The 19091-nt window shown below is 40.8% G+C and overlaps 1 protein-coding gene across 1 annotated transcript in view; it reads left to right on the top strand.

Moving 5' to 3' along the window:
• Positions 1-19091, top strand: part of LOC124262974 — a 152182-nt gene that overhangs the window by 103504 nt on the left and 29587 nt on the right. Inside the window, 10 exon segments of the mRNA XM_046697591.1 lie at positions 1407-1544; positions 2115-2210; positions 2404-2589; positions 2811-3039; positions 3585-3687; positions 8368-8455; positions 8584-8742; positions 9512-9667; positions 12084-12275; positions 12430-12588. Coding sequence (XP_046553547.1) covers positions 1407-1544; positions 2115-2210; positions 2404-2589; positions 2811-3039; positions 3585-3687; positions 8368-8455; positions 8584-8742; positions 9512-9667; positions 12084-12275; positions 12430-12588 — 1506 coding nt within the window.

Here is a 19091-nt window from a genome sequence, read left to right as displayed (position 1 = left end):
GCTGTGTTTGTTTCGTGGACGTGAAATATAAAACGGAATCGACAACAAACTTGACCAGTGACTTAAATAGAAAACATAATGTAGACGTCACTGACAGTTCGGTGTCAAAAACTGAAACGAAAGTAGGCAAACCTGGCACAAGTGGGCATAGCGCTTGCTGAAACTTTGTGATGCTGTAAACAAATCTAAATTGAATGACACTCGGAAAAATGGCGATAACCAAGGCTATTGGTGGTTACCTGGCTCACGATATGCGCCCATATTCAACTGTTCAAGATGATGGTTTCAAATTTATAATCAGTGTTCTGGAGCCGAGATATAGTGTAGCCACTGCCTAAAGGCATGCCTCGCAAGTCACCATGTAGATGTTCTTGTTTTTCGTTCCAAAACTATGATGATTCCCAGTGATCTGCACTGTGTCAGTCTGAGAGCACTCTGCAGTTTGACTTTTGAAATTTTGACTTTATTTACTTTTATGGTCCTTGACATGGGAACAAGAAAGTGAAAGTGCTGTTTTGTGTTTAAACATCATATTTTATTTGTTTGGAAAAGGTTACATTTACATTCCGGATTTCCCAGGCAAATCTTGGAAAAAGTTTTCAGTGTAATATATTTTGTTTAATAAACTCCGAGAATTAAATGAAATCTGATGTTTTTACTTGGATGAAGAATCAAATCGAAAATGAGGGTCCAATATCAAAAATCGATTCGAGGTCTGGATGAATCGTTGCAGCCCTATACATCAGTGTATTTTGATGTTCCATTAATATTAACGTGACCTGCGTTTTTTGATCAGATTATATTTGCACAGTATTGAAACAACTAAGTTTGTTGTTCAATATATCGAACATTGAACACTTTGTAATAAGACGGAAGTGTTGTTCGTTCATAATCATCCACGTTCAGAGATTAAATAAGGGCATACATAAGGATGATGCATAACACTTAACATAATCACTTTTATATATAAAAAGTAATCAATCGTTATGTCAATCATTAGCAAGAAGGACAACAGGAATCACATTTTCAAAGAAATACCAGCTACCAAACGATAGAAAAAGACAGTTACAAGAGTATTGTAGGTTTTGCGCTGTGGGAAATGCGTATATAGTATCATCACAAAAATTTGACAAATGTAACTCACCAATGTGACATGTGACATGTTGAGGAGTGTCATCAAAACAACAGACTCACAAACGAAGTTTGACAGTGATGAACCGCTGGCTGCTGTCCATGACATCTCAATGAAGAGCAACACACGTCTGAAGTAAATGTTGTCTGAGAGTTTTAGTGGGAGCTAACCTCAATAATTATGCTACGTTTATGCGTTTTTGATACGTTTCAAAGACGTCTTTTGAAACATTGTGACATTGCTTGACAATGATCTAGTTTTGTATCTTCCACAGACAAGAAGAAGCCAGTTCTGAAGAACTGTCCAACCACTGACGTCCTGTATAACGTAAGCACCCGCGTCGTGGAGGCCATTGTCGTCTACACAGCGCCCTCTACAGACAGTAACGCCGCAGTATCCAGCACATTCACAGGTGACTGACACATACAACTGTTCGACACTGTCGTCAAGTACCGGGGTGTAGGTGCTCACGGACTACACATCTCCCTTGTATGGGGTCTGTTTAACAACCAGTCTGTATCTCCCATGATACTCTCAACATCAGACAGTGAAAGACATAGATAAATATGAGTATTGAACAAAATTCGCACTGGTTCCTATTTATCAGTTGGTCGCCACTTCTTATGGCAAAGATGTATGGGATTACTATTGTTGTTCGACTGATGCCATCATGATATTGTAACGTCGGTGGCCGGGTTCATCCCGCCAGATGGTGGACTAAAACAACAGAATGCTGTTGGACTGTAGAACAAATGTGGCTCATGTTAAACAATTGTTCAAACATGAGCAACTTGATATGAGCTTTTGTAGATGTGGCTGAGTTAGTTGGAAGACCTGAATACTGTTAGTCATGCCCTAATGCCATGCTTCAATATTATAACTGTGATTGGTTATCTATCATGCCTCAGTGATAAAGTGGGAATGTGTCAATGTCAGGTGAACTCATGATGCATGCATGACGCCTATTTTGTGTTTGTTCTAGACGAGCTCATGATGCGAGGCAGGTATGATATTGTTTACGTCGCCAAAGACAACCAAGGAAACGTTGAACTGTGCAGATTCAATGTCTATATACGAGGTAAATGCCCTGTGTCCTGGTGGTTTACGACAATAACTACCAGTCTATCCGTTCATTCCTTTTCAAAATATTATCTCCCTTTTCCGAAAAATGTATAACCTATCTTTAACTGAACGGAAAACCTATCTGAATACAAATACTCACAACATGAAGGGTATTTTGTACAGGACACATACCTTTCTGTTTATCTTAGGATCAAGCACATGCAGCACAGAGGGCTTCTTGGCGATCACACCTTGTGGAGCAACTGCAGTTCGTGACTTCTGTCCCACCGGTCAAGCCCCTTCCATCCCAACGCCAAATATTCTTAGTTGTGGCAAACTTGGGTCTTATAATCTGGACAATCCGTTGGAGCTGTACACACCGCCTGCTTGTGGAGGTAGGGCTACATATAGGTGTGGAGGGGGGTTGGAGTTGACATGTATTGTGCAATAGTATATACAACTTCACTACCACGCAACACATTTACCACTGTCATGACGAATATGCACACGTTTGTATCAAATCAGCAACGCATAATAATCACACATCAGTGACTAGTATATATCTTGCTATTTGTGAAAGGTCATCCTAAATGTATTAATTGTGAAATATTTTCAGCCACATCTGATCAAAAGTATTCAGTGGAGTTCACCCTCATCTACCAAATGACTTTGACCTGTTCCGACTTTTTGAAAGAGGGCTTGTTGAGAGAGTTGCGAAGCAAGTTTGTGAATAGCCTCTCTGATCGTTGGCCAGGGCTGTGTGTTGATGCCTGCACAAACCTGGTAGCTGCAGGACGTTGTGACGCCAAGAAAATAGTTGTCAGTGCCACCTTGACAAAACTTGGGTGAGTAGGTGTTGGAATGTTCACGCATATTAACAACCGAGGTGAGATACATAGCAACCAACACATAATCCAAGTGTGATTCTATTCTTGAGCAGGCGCGTAGCCAGAAAAATACAGAATGTAAGCACAAATGATGAAAGGTTTTGAAATCAGGGCGAATATACCACATCTAATAGTAAAACATTCTTCTAAACATGAGATAAAGTTAAGACAAACATCAATAACATGGTAAAACATGCAAACATAAAACTTAACTCCAAACTAGCAGATCAAACATAGGACGTTGTGACGATATTTGTCAGTGCCCCTTGACAAAACTTGGGTGAAAAGAAAACAAGGTGTTAAGAAATCCTAACAAGCAATGTTTGTACCTTCATATTGTATATTCGTGTATGCATATTTACTTGTTTGTATTTAAAACATTTACATACATGGTTCCAATCGATAATCTGTCATGGTCATCATAAACCAAAACTATTCAACTATTAACAAGCAGCTACGATGTACATTTAGATTGAAAATGTATCACGTGAATTTGTTAACAGAAGCAAGATAACCAAGAAAGACAACAGCATAACATTATCACCGGCCGAGATTATCAAGATTACAGCGATTGAGAGTAACGATCTGAGCGATTCAAAGTTCATGGTTAGTAGCAGCACATGTCATTTGATAAACACACTCACGCATATCATGAAGACAGAGACGCTTGTATAGAACACTAGGCTACAACATGAGTTGGGCGCTATTGTGTGTCTGTACCAGGCTAACACATGAGCAGAGATCTGTCCCTTGTCTGCACGTGGCTACAACATGAGTAGAGTTCTGTCTCTTGTCTGCACGTGTCTACAACATGAGAGTACAGTTCTGTCTCTTGTCTGCACGTGTCTTAAACATGAGAGTAGAGTTATGTCCCTTGTCTGCACGTGTCTACAACATGAGAGTAGAGTTCTGTTCCTTGTCTGCACGTGTCTACAACATGAGAGTAGAGTTATGTCCCGTGTCTGTACGTGTCTACAACATGAGAGTAGAGTTATGTCCCGTGTCTGTACGTGTCTACAACATGAGTAGTGTTCTGTCCCTTGTCTGCACGTGACTACAACATGAGAGTAGAGTTCTGTCCCTTGTCTGCACGTGTCTACAACATGAGAGTAGAGTTATGTCCCGTGTCTGTACGTGTCTACAACATGAGTAGTGTTCTGTCCCTTGTCTGCACGTGACTACAACATGAGAGTAGAGTTCTGTCCCTTGTCTGCACGTGTCTACAACATGAGAGTACAGTTCTGTTCCTTGTCTGCACGTGTCTACAACATGAGAGTAGAGTTATGTCCCTTGTCTGTACGTGTCTACAACATGAGTAGTGTTCTGTCCCTTGTCTGCACGTGTCTACAACATGAGAGTAGAGCTCTGTCCCTTGTCTGCACGTGTCTACAACATGAGAGTACAGTTCTGTTCCTTGTCTGCACGTGTCTACAACATGAGAGTAGAGTTATGTCCCTTGTCTGCACGTGGCTACAACATGAGAGTAGAGTTCTGTTCCTTGTCTGCACGTGGCTACAACATGAGAGTAGAGTTATGTTCCTTGTCTGCACGTGTCTACAACATGAGAGTAGAGTTGTGTCCCTTGTCTGCACGTGACTACAGCATGAGTAGAGTTCTGTCCCTTGTCTGCACGTGGCTACAACATGAGAGTAGAGTTCTGTTCCTTGTCTGCACGTGTCTACAACATGAGAGTAGAGTTCTGTCCCTTGTCTGCACGTGTCTACAACATGAGAGTAGAGTTATGTCCCTTGTCTGCACGTGGCTACAACATGAGTAGAGTTCTGTCTCTTGTCTGCACGTGTCTACAACATGAGAGTACAGTTCTGTCTCTTGTCTGCACGTGTCTTAAACATGAGAGTAGAGTTATGTCCCTTGTCTGCACGTGTCTACAACATGAGAGTAGAGTTCTGTTCCTTGTCTGCACGTGTCTACAACATGAGAGTAGAGTTCTGTCCCTTGTCTGCACGTGTCTACAACATGAGAGTAGAGTTATGTCCCGTGTCTGTACGTGTCTACAACATGAGTAGTGTTCTGTCCCTTGTCTGCACGTGACTACAACATGAGTAGAGTTCTGTCCCTTGTCTGCACGTGTCTACAACATGAGAGTACAGTTCTGTTCCTTGTCTGCACGTGTCTACAACATGAGAGTAGAGTTATGTCCCTTGTCTGTACGTGTCTACAACATGAGTAGTGTTCTGTCCCTTGTCTGCACGTGTCTACAACATGAGAGTAGAGCTCTGTCCCTTGTCTGCACGTGTCTACAACATGAGAGTACAGTTCTGTTCCTTGTCTGCACGTGTCTACAACATGAGAGTAGAGTTATGTCCCTTGTCTGCACGTGGCTACAACATGAGAGTAGAGTTCTGTTCCTTGTCTGCACGTGGCTACAACATGAGAGTAGAGTTATGTTCCTTGTCTGCACGTGTCTACAACATGAGAGTAGAGTTGTGTCCCTTGTCTGCACGTGACTACAGCATGAGTAGAGTTCTGTCCCTTGTCTGCACGTGGCTACAACATGAGAGTAGAGTTCTGTTCCTTGTCTGCACGTGTCTACAACATGAGAGTAGAGTTCTGTCCCTTGTCTGCACGTGTCTACAACATGAGAGTAGAGTTATGTCCCTTGTCTGTACGTGTCTACAACATGAGTAGTGTTCTGTCCCTTGTCTGCACGTGTCTACAACATGAGAGTAGAGTTATGTCCCTTGACTGCACGAGTCTACAACATGAGAGTACAGTTCTGTTCCTTGTCTGCACGTGTCTACAACATGAGAGTAGAGTTCTGTCCCTTGTCTGCACGTGGCTACAACATGAGAGTAGAGTTCTGTTCCTTGTCTGCACGTGTCTACAACATGAGAGTAGAGTTCTGTCCCTTGTCTGCACGTGTCTACAACATGAGAGTAGAGTTTTGTCCCTTGTCTGCACGTGTCTACAACATGAGAGTAGAGTTATGTTCCTTGTCTGCACGTGACTACAGCATGAGTAGAGTTCTGTCCCTTGTCTGCACATGACTACAGCATGACTAGAGTTCTGTCCCTTGTCTGCACGTGACTACAACATGAGAGTAGAGCTCTGTCCCTTGTCTGCACGTGTCTACAACATGAGAGTACAGTTCTGTTCCTTGTCTGCACGTGTCTACAACATGAGAGTACAGTTCTGTTCCTTGTCTGCACGTGTCTACAACATGAGAGTAGAGTTATGTCCCTTGTCTGCACGTGGCTACAACATGAGAGTAGAGTTCTGTTCCTTGTCTGCACGTGGCTACAACATGAGAGTAGAGTTCTGTCCCTTGTCTGCACGTGGCTACAACATGAGAGTAGAGTTCTGTTCCTTGTCTGCACGTGTCTACAACATGAGAGTAGAGTTCTGTCCCTTGTCTGCACGTGTCTACAACATGAGAGTAGAGTTATGTCCCTTGTCTGTACGTGTCTACAACATGAGTAGTGTTCTGTCCCTTGTCTGCACGTGTCTACAACATGAGAGTAGAGTTATGTCCCTTGACTGCACGAGTCTACAACATGAGAGTACAGTTCTGTTCCTTGTCTGCACGTGTCTACAACATGAGAGTAGAGTTCTGTCCCTTGTCTGCACGTGGCTACAACATGAGAGTAGAGTTCTGTTCCTTGTCTGCACGTGTCTACAACATGAGAGTAGAGTTCTGTCCCTTGTCTGCACGTGTCTACAACATGAGAGTAGAGTTATGTCCCTTGTCTGCACGTGTCTACAACATGAGAGTAGAGTTATGTCCCTTGTCTGCACGTGACTACAGCATGAGTAGAGTTCTGTCCCTTTTCTGCACATGACTACAGCATGACTAGAGTTCTGTCCCTTGTCTGCACGTGACTACAACATGACAAGAGTTCTGTCCTTGTCTGCACGTGTCTACAACATGGGTATGGCGCTATACTGTTTCTGCATCAGGCTAATACATGAGAGTAGAGTTCTGTCCCTTGTCTGCACGTGTCTACAACATGAGAGTAGAGTTGTGCCCCTTGTCTGCACGTGACTACAACATGAGTAGAGTTCTGTCCCTTGTCTGCACGTGACTACAACATGACTAGAGTTCTGTCCCTTGTCTGCACGTGGCTACAACATGAGAGTAGAGTTCTGTCCCTTGTCTGCACGTGTCTACAACATGAGAGTAGAGTTCTGTCCCTTGTCTGCACGTGGCTACAACATGAGAGTAGAGTTCTGTCCCTTGTCTGCACGTGTCTACAACATGAGAGTAGAGTTTTGTCCCTTGTCTGCACGTGTCTACAACATGAGAGTAGAGTTCTGTTCCTTGTCTGCACGTGGCTACAACATGAGAGTAGAGTTCTGTCCCTTGTCTGCACGTGGCTACAACATGGGTAGGGCGCTATACTGTTTCTGCGCCAAGCTAATACATGAGTAGTGTTCTGTCTCTTGTCTGCACGTGTCTACAACATGAGAGTAGAGCTCTGTCCCTTGTCTGCACGTGACTACTGCATGACTAGAGTTCTGTCCCTTGTCTGCACGTGGCTACAACATGAGAGTAGAGTTCTGTCCCTTGTCTGCACGTGGCTACAACATGAGAGTAGAGTTCTGTCTCCTCTCTGCACGTGGCTACAACATGAGAGTAGAGTTCTGTCCCTTGTCTGCACGTGTCTACAACATGAGAGTAGCGTTCTGTCCCTTGTCTGCACGTGGCTACAACATGAGAGTAGAGTTCTGTCTCCTCTCTGCACGTGGCTACAACATGAGAGTAGAGTTATGTCCCTTGTCTGCACGTGTCTACAACATGAGAGTAGAGTTCTGTCCCTTTTCTGCACGTGTCTACAACATGAGAGTAAAGTTATGTCCCTTGTCTGCACGTGGCTACAACATGGGTATGGCGCTATACTGTTTCTGCACCAGGCTAATACATGAGTATAGTTCTGTCCCTTGTCTGCACGTGACTACAGCATGACTAGAGTTCTGTCCCTTGGCTCCACGTGACTACAACATGGGTAGGGTGCACCACCCTGGTGTTAAACGACACATAGATCAATGCCTCAATGGCCTCTCATGGTCTTGACGGCTACTTTGCTGTAGTGCCTTCACTCTTCTTTCATTAAATGCATTAATCAATCTACCACCGACTACATCACTGTTTTGTTACTCAAAGTCTTCGCCCTTCTTACATTAACGTTGTGTTATTCAAGGCTCTGGCCAATCATTCACCAACGGCTGCATTACTGTAGTGTTACCTAAAGTCTTCCTTCATTGACGCAGTGTTATTCAAAGCTATGGTCAAAACACCGTTGGCTACATGTGTGTGGTGTATTTCAGGACATCGGCCTGAGTATGCTACAGAAGGACCTGGTGGTGGTTGTCCTTAAGGCATCCTGTGATGAAGCAGTCGGCACCAGCAGCTGTGGTGAGTAGCTGTATTGCATATCGACAGTATCTATTTTGCGTCTGGTATGGATAATGATCTGACAGAAAAGTGATATTTAATTGCTAACCTAAGTAGGGAAAGAACTGACTACCTGTTGTATCTCTCAGTTGCCTGTGGCCATGGGTCCTTCCTCAACTCAACACTGGGCCAGTGTGAGCTGTGTCCAGTAGGCACCTACTCTGACGCATCCTCACAGACGTCGTGCAAGACGTGTGGAGTAAAGACCACTCTCAGGCCTGGTGCTAGGACTCTGGCTAGCTGTGTGGGTAGGTATCTTACTTATCTTGCATGATCTATTGATATATTAATAACTCCTGAAAAGTATAATGAAGCATCGTGTAGGTGCATGTAAAATATTCCAACTAAAACTACGTCGTCCTCTGAAATTCTACAAGAACTACAAATAGAAATTCAAGAATATATAAACGAACTTTTACAAATAAATCTCAGCATTTCATTGTAATTCGCTGATAATTTTCATTTGATATTTTAAATTAAAATGAAATGGGGTAAACTGGTTGTTGCTTCAGTAAAAGTACCCAGGTGTAATGCCCACAAGGGGTGGTCGAACTGCATCGTGTAAGAACATGGGTAAACATGACAGGACGATTTTACCGTTGGTGGACACAGGAGACTGAACTGTTCCTTGACGGGAAGTGTATGCATAGTACCCGTACTATAATGCTCAATGGGATTATTACACACCAGATTCAGTGGCTGGTGGAATATTGCTGGACGAATAGGGAGAGTATATTACTGCAAGGCTGAAGTTCTTCCCCATGTCATACAGTTTTGTGGGGTGCGTCTCTGAATCTTTCGACTAGCTGGTTTCACTGACCACTCCAGGTGGGCACATCACTAGACAAGGGTTTGGAGTTTTGATATTATTAAGTGATATGAAATTGTTTTCTGACTGAACATTGGCCTGCACTTCCTTTTGTGTTCGACACATTGTCCTTGACGTCTGAAGATAGATATATTACTAAAAGCCCCATGGTATAGGAAAGTGAAACTGTAATGGGGTGTATATTTCAGACAAATGTCCAGCTGGTCAGTACTTCCAAGGCAGCAGCTGTAGCCCATGTCCACGTGACTACTACCAGGAGAAGGAGGGCCAGTCGTTCTGCTACCCCTGTCCTCTGCTCAAGAGAACCAGAGTGGCGGGAACAGACAGTGCTTCCAAATGTTTTAGTGAGTAAAGCGTATTATAGACATTATCCTGTGCTGTGTAGAATATAGTTGTAGCCATGTAGACATGCTCTAAATGCAAAGACACCGCCATTAGTAAAGAGATTATCATTTATTCTAAAATCTTGTGATAGAGGTGTCAGTCAAGTACTAGACATTAAAAACCCTAACGGAAGCTACCAATCACTTAATCAATTCCAATACACTTTTGAACTTGATGTCAACTGCCCTCATTATCAAGGATTAACCCATGCTATAGGGAACTACCCAGATAGGCTGAAAATATGAAAACCCACATCTTTTGCCCAAATGGATGAACATCCTGTTTTGAGGGAACTACTAACATTTCAGAAGGGTGGAAAGTGGGGTATTTTATGTTAGATGTATGCGATACTTACATTCAATTTAACCAAAGTGGGAGAAATGTGTTCTCTTTGAATTAGAGTGGGAAAAATATCTGTAAAACCAATTAAAATAACTTTAGATACCAAATTGAGATGATTTCATTTCAGAATTATTCACAGGATTTGATCAACTCATTTTTATATAGCATCAACTCTACTGTTAGTAATTTATGTTATACTTTTCAGTGCTAAGTTGAACCAATTACCCACTTATTTGAGGGCTGTAGACGAGTTCAAGGCTTCCCTCCAATAACTATTAAATCTTCTGTATGAAAAGTGCCCACTTACCCATAATTATAAATTTGACCTTCAGCTTATTCTGTTTGGTTTTAAAGGAAATATATATACTGATGATGAGATTGACCTACTGTTGCAGTTAGCTCAATTCTTTATCTGTATATGTAAACTTTTGAAAAAAAACCCTGAATGTTCATAACTTCAAGCATTATATCAACACCAGGTATACCATTGAACGGAATACTGCTGATAGCTAAAGCCGACAAGCTAAATTCTATACCTAGTAGATGTTGTATTATGAACTAACCAATGCAGATATGTCGATTTCAGAAGCGTGTTGATCTTAATGTAATGAGTTTAACAATTCTTGATTACTTGAATTTATGTCTTGAACTGCCGATATTAAACCTTCTTTTTTAATGCAGAATGCGAGTGAATATGAGTATGCATGAGTGCCTGTGTCAATGTTAAATCTAAAACATATCTGAGTCAATAATTATTTCTCTAACATAAACTTCACAAACAGAATTAACATGCATGACAACAGCTGTTTTTACTCATGCAATAACCTTTCTTGTGTCTTGTAAAACTGTCTATATATTTTCTTACATTTGGGCCAAACACTACCCTGGTGTCTTATTTTGTCTGTAAGAGGGGCTCAGAAATAGAATATTGATTGCCAAAATATCGAAGATGTGTAAACCATATTCAATAGTGACTGCTGATCATTTTATTGCAATTAGACAGAGGTGGAAGTTGCTGGCCGTCTGAATATCCTTCCAAAGCTTTTTGACAAAAACCATTTCCGCCTAGTCTCTGCATGCTCACATATTCTATTGTACAAACATATTCTGTATGTGATTTCATTTACATTTACAAGTCTCTCCCAATGGTAAGTAATGGTGTGTGGATCCTTTTCCTTTCATTTTATTGTTGCCACTTTGTCCTCTGTATAGCTATCATGTATTTTATTTTCTGTAGAAAATCTAAACTGATAGAATGTTGTAGATGATATGCACACTTGGTTGATGTAGATACGTCTATTACCTCACTGAGGTATGTTGTAATGTGTTTAGGTTTCCATATGACCGTAGTAAGCTCGTCGAATGCACATGGGTTACAGCACATGGGTTACAGTACAGCCCACGTCATGTGACCCACTGTGAATCTGCCATGCTCTGACTGAACATAACTGGGATTAAAGGATTGCATGTATTTTTGTGAACAGCTAAAATTGGTGGTTGCGTTTCTGTCTTAAGTACTTCTTATGTGAATGTCACACACACACTCTGAGCAGTCGACATCCCAATGGTAAAGGATCCATGTTATTCTCTCTCCATAAATTAGAGTAACCAGAATATGTTGATTCATGGACGCTAAACATGGATCCTTCTGGTACTGAGTTGCAGGAGGATGTGATTAACTTCCAGGTATGGTCAAAATGTATGTTCCATGTTACAGATGTCTGTCCTTCTGGCACTGAGTTGCAGGACGATGTCATTAACTTCCAAGTATTGGTCAATGTATGTTCCATGTTACAGATGTCTGTCCTTCTGGCACTGAGTTGCAGGACGATGTCATTAACGTCCAAGTATTGGTCAATGTATGTTCCATGTTCATGTCTGTCCTTCTGGCACTGACTTGCAAGACGATGTCATTAACATCCAAGTATTAGTCAATGTATGTTCCATGTTACAGATGGCTGTCCTTCTGGCACTGAGTTGCAGGACGATGTCATTAACTTCCAAGTATTGGTCAATGTATGTTCCATGTTACAGATGGCTGTCCTTCTGGCACTGACTTGCAGGACGATGGGTCATGTAAGGACTGTGCCCAGGGTTACTTCAGGACGCGCAACCTACAAGACAGCTGTGAGAAATGTCCGAGTGGAAAGACCACGGAAGGAGACCACGTCCGAAACTTACGGAACCAAAAAATCAAAACGACCTCATCGTCCGGCTGCAACTTACGTCAGTATTACCTTGTGATAGAAATGTTCTAGAACTAATAGCAAATAGTTCATTTGTTAAAAGGCTTTGTTGTCACTTTAAACAGAATGTACATTGAAACTGGAATTGTTAAATTATGTTATATTTGCATCAAATCAATGTTTTCTTTCAACAGCTGATTGTCCCTCTGGTCGATACATCGACATGAACAGGTTGTGTAAGATATGTGAGATAGGGACGTTCCAGACCACGAAATGGCAGAGATCGTGCATCTCCTGTAACGACAGCTACACAACAACAGCTGCAGAATCTACACAGGCTTCCGACTGTAAATGTAAGTGGATGGGAACAATATCAAGGGACAAACTACGGGCAGAATACAAACGTGAACGCTCCTAATAAAGTCCGAGCTACAAACATATATATGTTGTGTCAGTACTCTTATTCCTTCGATCTTGTTGGTTGGACGAAACAAGAAAATCAGAGTAACGACACACTCACACGAAGAATCATTTCAGACAAAAGACACAACCACCCTCGCTCTTCCCTCAGTCATATATATTCACCAATGTCAATGGGAGGACGTGGTTTGATTAACGTGGAGTCTCCTCATAACACCTTGTGAAGCATGTCAAGACTCAAGATGAAACCAAGACATGCCACAGTTATCACATAGAGCCAAGGATGCTGGATATGACTTGAAAACATGGACTAAATTCGGAAATGTGTGGTGGCTGATTAGGGCCATCGCTTTCTCGCCTGAAAATTCGGAGGTGAGAAAGCGATATCACGAGACGAGAAAGCGATAACACGAGACAAAAAAGTGATAGCACGGGACGAGAAAGCGATAACGCGAGACGAGAAAGCGATAACGCGAGACGAGAAAGCGATAGCGCGACGAGAAAACGATGTAACAAGGCGAGAAAGCGATAGCGCGAGAAAACGATATAACAAGGCGAGGAAGCGATAGAATGAGAAAGCGATAGCGCGAGAAAGCGATAGAGCAAGACAGCGAGAAAGTGATAGAGCGAGAAAGCGATATTTCACATAATTCTGCCCTGTCTGCACATGACGTCTTGCCTGCGTATGATTTAATCCAACAGGAGGCTTTATTGTCATATGGTTTAATCGTATAGAAACAAAAGGAACATGCTTTCAAATTCTGTGGCATTTTTGTAATTAATCTTTTGACTTGTCCAAACAATAATCCAACAATAACACCAGAAACCGAGTGTGTTTTCGTTGAAATAAATGAGTGGTCTTAAAAAGTCTGTAAAAAGGATAACAATCATTTCAATTTATTGTTACATCACTAATTAGTTCTGGATTAATTCCTGGCTTACATTTCTTTATTGTCATTTCCCTTGTTAAATGCCACCATTGTTATATCATTATTCATGCCGGGATTAACAATCCCTGGCTTCTATTTGTCACATCCACCCTACCAATTTAGCGCTAATTAAGTACTGGCTTCCCTTGTTATCTTATCACTGTTCTTATCACTGTTTGTTTATCACTGTACGTCTTTAGCTTTCTGTTTCCTAGTTTCTAGTCTCTTCATTCACCCGATGAAGGATAACAATATACTCCGTAACATCGTGTTCCACAAATACAGAAGTTGACATCCATAAATTCTCTTAAATACCTTTAGGTATTTTATGAGTCCTGTTTTATGAGCCCTGTTTTTCACTGGGCTAATCTACACATTTGCCTACTCTCCATGTTACCCGTGAAGATGCTTGTCGTAAAAGGTGACTAACGGGATCTGGTGGTCAGGCTCGCTGACTTGGTTGACAATGTCATCGTAACCCAACTGCGTAGATATTTTTATCATGATGTTGATCACTGGACTGTCTGGTCCAAACTCGATTATTTACAGACCGCCGCCATAGAGCTGTAATATTGCCTAGTGCGGTGTTAAATAACAGACTACGAAACCAACTCCCCGTCGGGCTTTATTGTATCAGTGATGGAATTTTATAAACCCTGTGCCTTTCATCTGGTCTTTTTATGTGTGCATATTCACACATGTATATTTCCACTATTATGTGAAAAAGGTATTGTTCTAAATGTATGTGCCATAGTCTCTTATACTTACATACGTATATGTCGTCTGTCCCCATATCCCAACTATCGACTTGAGACAGTGCCACAATTCATCGACCAACGTGGTAGGTGTGTTTAACAAAAACGTAATAAAGTTATTACTTGGAGAATAAAGCAATATATCATACACCTGTATATTGAAAATAATTTAGTTTAGATTGGGAGTTGAGAAGTTGGACGTAAGACGGTTGGGAAGTTGATTGCGTATAAGTTCAACTAAGTATGTAGTGTAAAGTATATTGTGACTTATTGTGCAGAACAGTTAAGCTAATAAGGAGTCTACTAAATAGATGAAAAGGGATTAAATGTTTAAAGGTAGGACTGGGGAGGCAGGGTATGGTGTTTATGTTTTGGTTGTGAAACGTGCGGTCTTTTTTTGTTTGGTAGTTTGATATTTTGTTTTCAGACCCAGTCTGGTAGTTATTGAGTAATTTGGTTTCTTCTAGTAACTACTAGGTAGTAGGTGCTAGTCTTTGCACCTATGGCGTTTTTTGTTTTGTTTTGTTTTTGTTTTTGTTTTGTTTTTGGGGAGGCTTTATATTGTAAGGAGTTTAGTTTATCATGATTGGTAGGAGATAGAGAAGGACGGGAGCGACTCACTCCGGTGTGAACATGATAAATGTTTTGTAGATGTGTAGGAGGGTTTATTTGTCTGCATCCCAGTGAATGTCACCTATTGCTCTCATTCGATTTGAATCGTTTTGACATGAGTTGACCAAGTTATAAACAAGATGATACAGGTAGATAGTTCCATATATTGAACGAGTTTCAAGTCCTCCTCTGGAAAACAAAATGTTACGAAAGGTTAATAGGATACACGTGTCACCAATCAGCTTATCAAAACCTATGCGACCACGCCCAGCTGTAGCCTTTACTTTACTTTTATTCTCGATAGACAGTCAAAATGGCGGCGGAGTGTGTCAATATATTGTAGAAAATCAGTTGTTGGTGTAACATGTCTATTATCTAACTTTTGTTAGAAGAAAACTTGGGGAAAAGATGGGTTTTGATAGATATTTTCATGGCAGAACGGGTTTGAAATTGGCGGACCAAAACGTCGCTTACATTATAATAAAGACGTTGTATATCCATATCACTTTCCCCGTTGTTCAGCACACCAACTTCTAAATGTCATCCAAAGAAGTTCACTATATATGGCTGTTGTTCAGCACACCAACTTCTAAATGTCATCCAAAGATGTTCACTATATATGGCTGTTGTTCAGCACACCAACTTCTAAATGTCATCCAAAGATGTTCACTATATATGGCTGTTGTTCAGCACACCAACTTCTAAATGTCATCCAAAGATGTTCACTATATATGGCTGTTGTTCATTCTAAATGTCATCCAAAGATGTTCACTATATATGGCTGTTGTTCAGCACACCAACTTCTAAATGTCATCCAAAGATGTTCACTATATATGGCTGTTGTTCAGCACACCAACTTCTAAATGTCATCCAAAGATGTTCACTATATATGGCTGTTGTTCAGCACACCAACTTCTAAATGTCATCCAAAGATGTTCACTATATATGGCTGTTGTTCAGCACACCAACTTCTAAATGTCATCCAAAGAAGTTCACTATATATGGCTGTTGTTCAGCACACCAACTTCTAAATGTCATCCAAAGAAGTTCACTATATATGGCTGTTGTTCAGCACACCAACTTCTAAATGTCATCCAAAGATGTTCACTATATATGGCTGTTGTTCAGCACACCAACTTCTAAATGTCATCCAAAGATGTTCACTATATATGGCTGTTGTTCAGCACACCAACTTCTAAATGTCATCCAAAGAAGTTCACTATATATGGCTGTTGTTCAGCACACCAACTTCTAAATGTCATCCAAAGATGTTCACTATATATGGCTGTTGTTCAGCACACCAACTTCTAAATGTCATCCAAAGAAGTTCACTATATATGGCTGTTGTTCAGCACACCAACTTCTAAATGTCATCCAAAGAAGTTCACTATATATGGCTGTTGTTCAGCACACCAACTTCTAAATGTCATCCAAAGAAGTTCACTATATATGGCTGTTGTTCAGCACACCAACTTCTAAATGTCATCCAAAGATATATATATGGCTGTTGTTCAGCACACCAACTTCTAAATGTCATCCAAAGATGTTCACTATATATGGCTGTTGTTCAGCACACCAACTTCTAAATGTCATCCAAAGAAGTTCACTATATATGTTCACTATATGGCTGTTGTTCAGCACACCAACTTCTAAATGTCATCCAAAGAAGTTCACTATATATGGCTGTTGTTCAGCACACCAACTTCTAAATGTCATCCAAAGATGTTCACTATATATGGCTGTTGTTCAGCACACCAACTTCTAAATGTCATCCAAAGAAGTTCACTATATATGGCTGTTGTTCAGCACACCAACTTCTAAATGTCATCCAAAGATGTTCACTATATATGGCTGTTGTTCAGCACACCAACTTCTAAATGTCATCCAAAGATGTTCACTATATATGGCTGTTGTTCAGCACACCAACTTCTAAATGTCATCCAAAGAAGTTCACTATATATGGCTGTTGTTCAGCACACCAACTTCTAAATGTCATCCAAAGAAGTTCACTATATATGGCTGTTGTTCAGCACACCAACTTCTAAATGTCATCCAAAGATGTTCACTATATATATGGCTGTTGTTCAGCACACCAACTTCTAAATGTCATCCAAAGATGTTCACTATATATGGCTGTTGTTCAGCACACCAACTTCTAAATGTCATCCAAAGAAGTTCACTATATATGGCTGTTGTTCAGCACACCAACTTCTAAATGTCATCCAAAGAAGTTCACTATATATGGCTGTTGTTCAGCACACCAACTTCTAAATGTCATCCAAAGAAGTTCACTATATATGGCTGTTGTTCAGCACACCAACTTCTAAATGTCATCCAAAGAAGTTCACTATATATGGCTGTTGTTCAGCACACCAACTTCTAAATGTCATCCAAAGAAGTTCACTATGTGTGGCTGTTGTACAGCACACCAACTTCTAAATGTCATCCAAAGAAGTTCACTATATATGGCTAGACCAGCGTTTTATGTGCGTACTATTTTCAGCTTTGATAAGACGAACGTTTGACTGCATCCTTTTATTTGCTTAGATTACACCATTCACTGTGGAATGGTTCTGTTACTACATTGAGGTACCAAGGTGCTTTACTGTCACGTGCGTCTCCTCTGTCTTTGGGTAGGAGCGATTTAGGTTCATGTAGGTGAAGATAAATTTCATCGTCTTTATTAACTCAGAGAAACTACAGCTGTATTTTGATCACCCTGAAATACAATAAAATGAGATAAACATAAATGGTTAAGTTCCCATACCTCATTTCTAATTCCTCCACCTATAACGAAACAGCGAGAACTGATAATTATTATACAATTGCAACTGTCTACATACGGCTCATTTATAGTGTCACATACATCAAAACTCTCTGAATGTGATGTATATGTAATAAACTGAGCTGCAACAGAAACGCAAGTTCCAATTTGTTTGAAATGTAAGTGTTACTCACCATTCTAGCTATGTACATCAACCCCATCCATTATATATACATCCACCTGGCTTCCTATCAGTTGTATAAGTTCTTATTCAGTCCTTGTATATCACCCTTCTGGCTTCCAATCAACTTACTCAATCTCTTATACAAGCGTTGATCCCTTATTTTATAAACAACTCATTCCCTATCTAATAACAACTCATGTATATATTCTCTCAATTTGTTACTCATGTATCACTTGCTTGACAACGACATTAGAATATATGTCTAAACGTCGCCTCCACAGAATAAAAGAAGTTGTATATCCATAATAATTGTCATTATTCTTAATCAACTCAACTTCTAAATTGCCCGTCAAATAATAATTCAATTGGTTGGTGTGATTAAGGTGGTTAAGACAACTCGAATCTAGTCATGGCATAAAATATGTAATTCCCTTAGTCACAACGTTTCCGTTATTTCACGATATGACTATTGCATACGTGCAAATTGCATGCCAAAGGAAGTCTACATCTGCATAAGATATTCTCTAAACTTCAAGTCATACAACGCCATTCATGGGCAAGAACATTACTGAAAACCATTTTATACTATCCAGAAATTACGAATGGCGACTGAGCTTCCGTTTGTAGTCGATCAGGGCACAATGTGTGAAGCCCATTTCTGGTGTCCCCCGCCGTGATATTGCTGGAATATTGCTAAAAGCGGCGTAAAACTAAACTCAGTCAGTCAGTCAGTTGTAGTCGATCATGCGCAGACAGGACTGAATTGTTTGTAATATCGCTTTCTCGCTTTCTCGTCTCGTGCTATCGCTTTCTCGCTTCCGAATTTTAAGGCGAGAAAGCGATGGCCCTAATCAGCCACCATAGAAATGAGATACCCTTAATCTGAAAGCCCCTATTTACTTATAGATGCTCTGACATGATCATGGTTTTTTATACAGGTATTCTACCAAAAGTCACGAATATTTGTTTGTATACATCTGGGTACCCAGCACACAAACACTTGGACACAAAAGCTGTATGGCAAGTAAACGATTGGTCTTATATTGACAGTCAGCTGTTCTTGGAAACCTTGGTAAGAGTGTCACAAAATGGGCCAACAGCAGAAATGATGTAAACAAAAAGACTTATGTATTGGTTGATAACTGTCCTGGGTGAATGGGGGTGTGGCTTGAGATAGGATAATGTGCACACA

Source organism: Haliotis rubra, unplaced genomic scaffold (genome assembly GCF_003918875.1).
Source record: "Haliotis rubra isolate DU_JTF1 unplaced genomic scaffold, ASM391887v1 Scf862, whole genome shotgun sequence".
Lineage (NCBI taxonomy): Eukaryota > Metazoa > Mollusca > Gastropoda > Lepetellida > Haliotidae > Haliotis > Haliotis rubra.
Note: the sequence above shows the minus strand (reverse complement) of the source record. Positions and strands in the feature narration are given on the sequence as shown.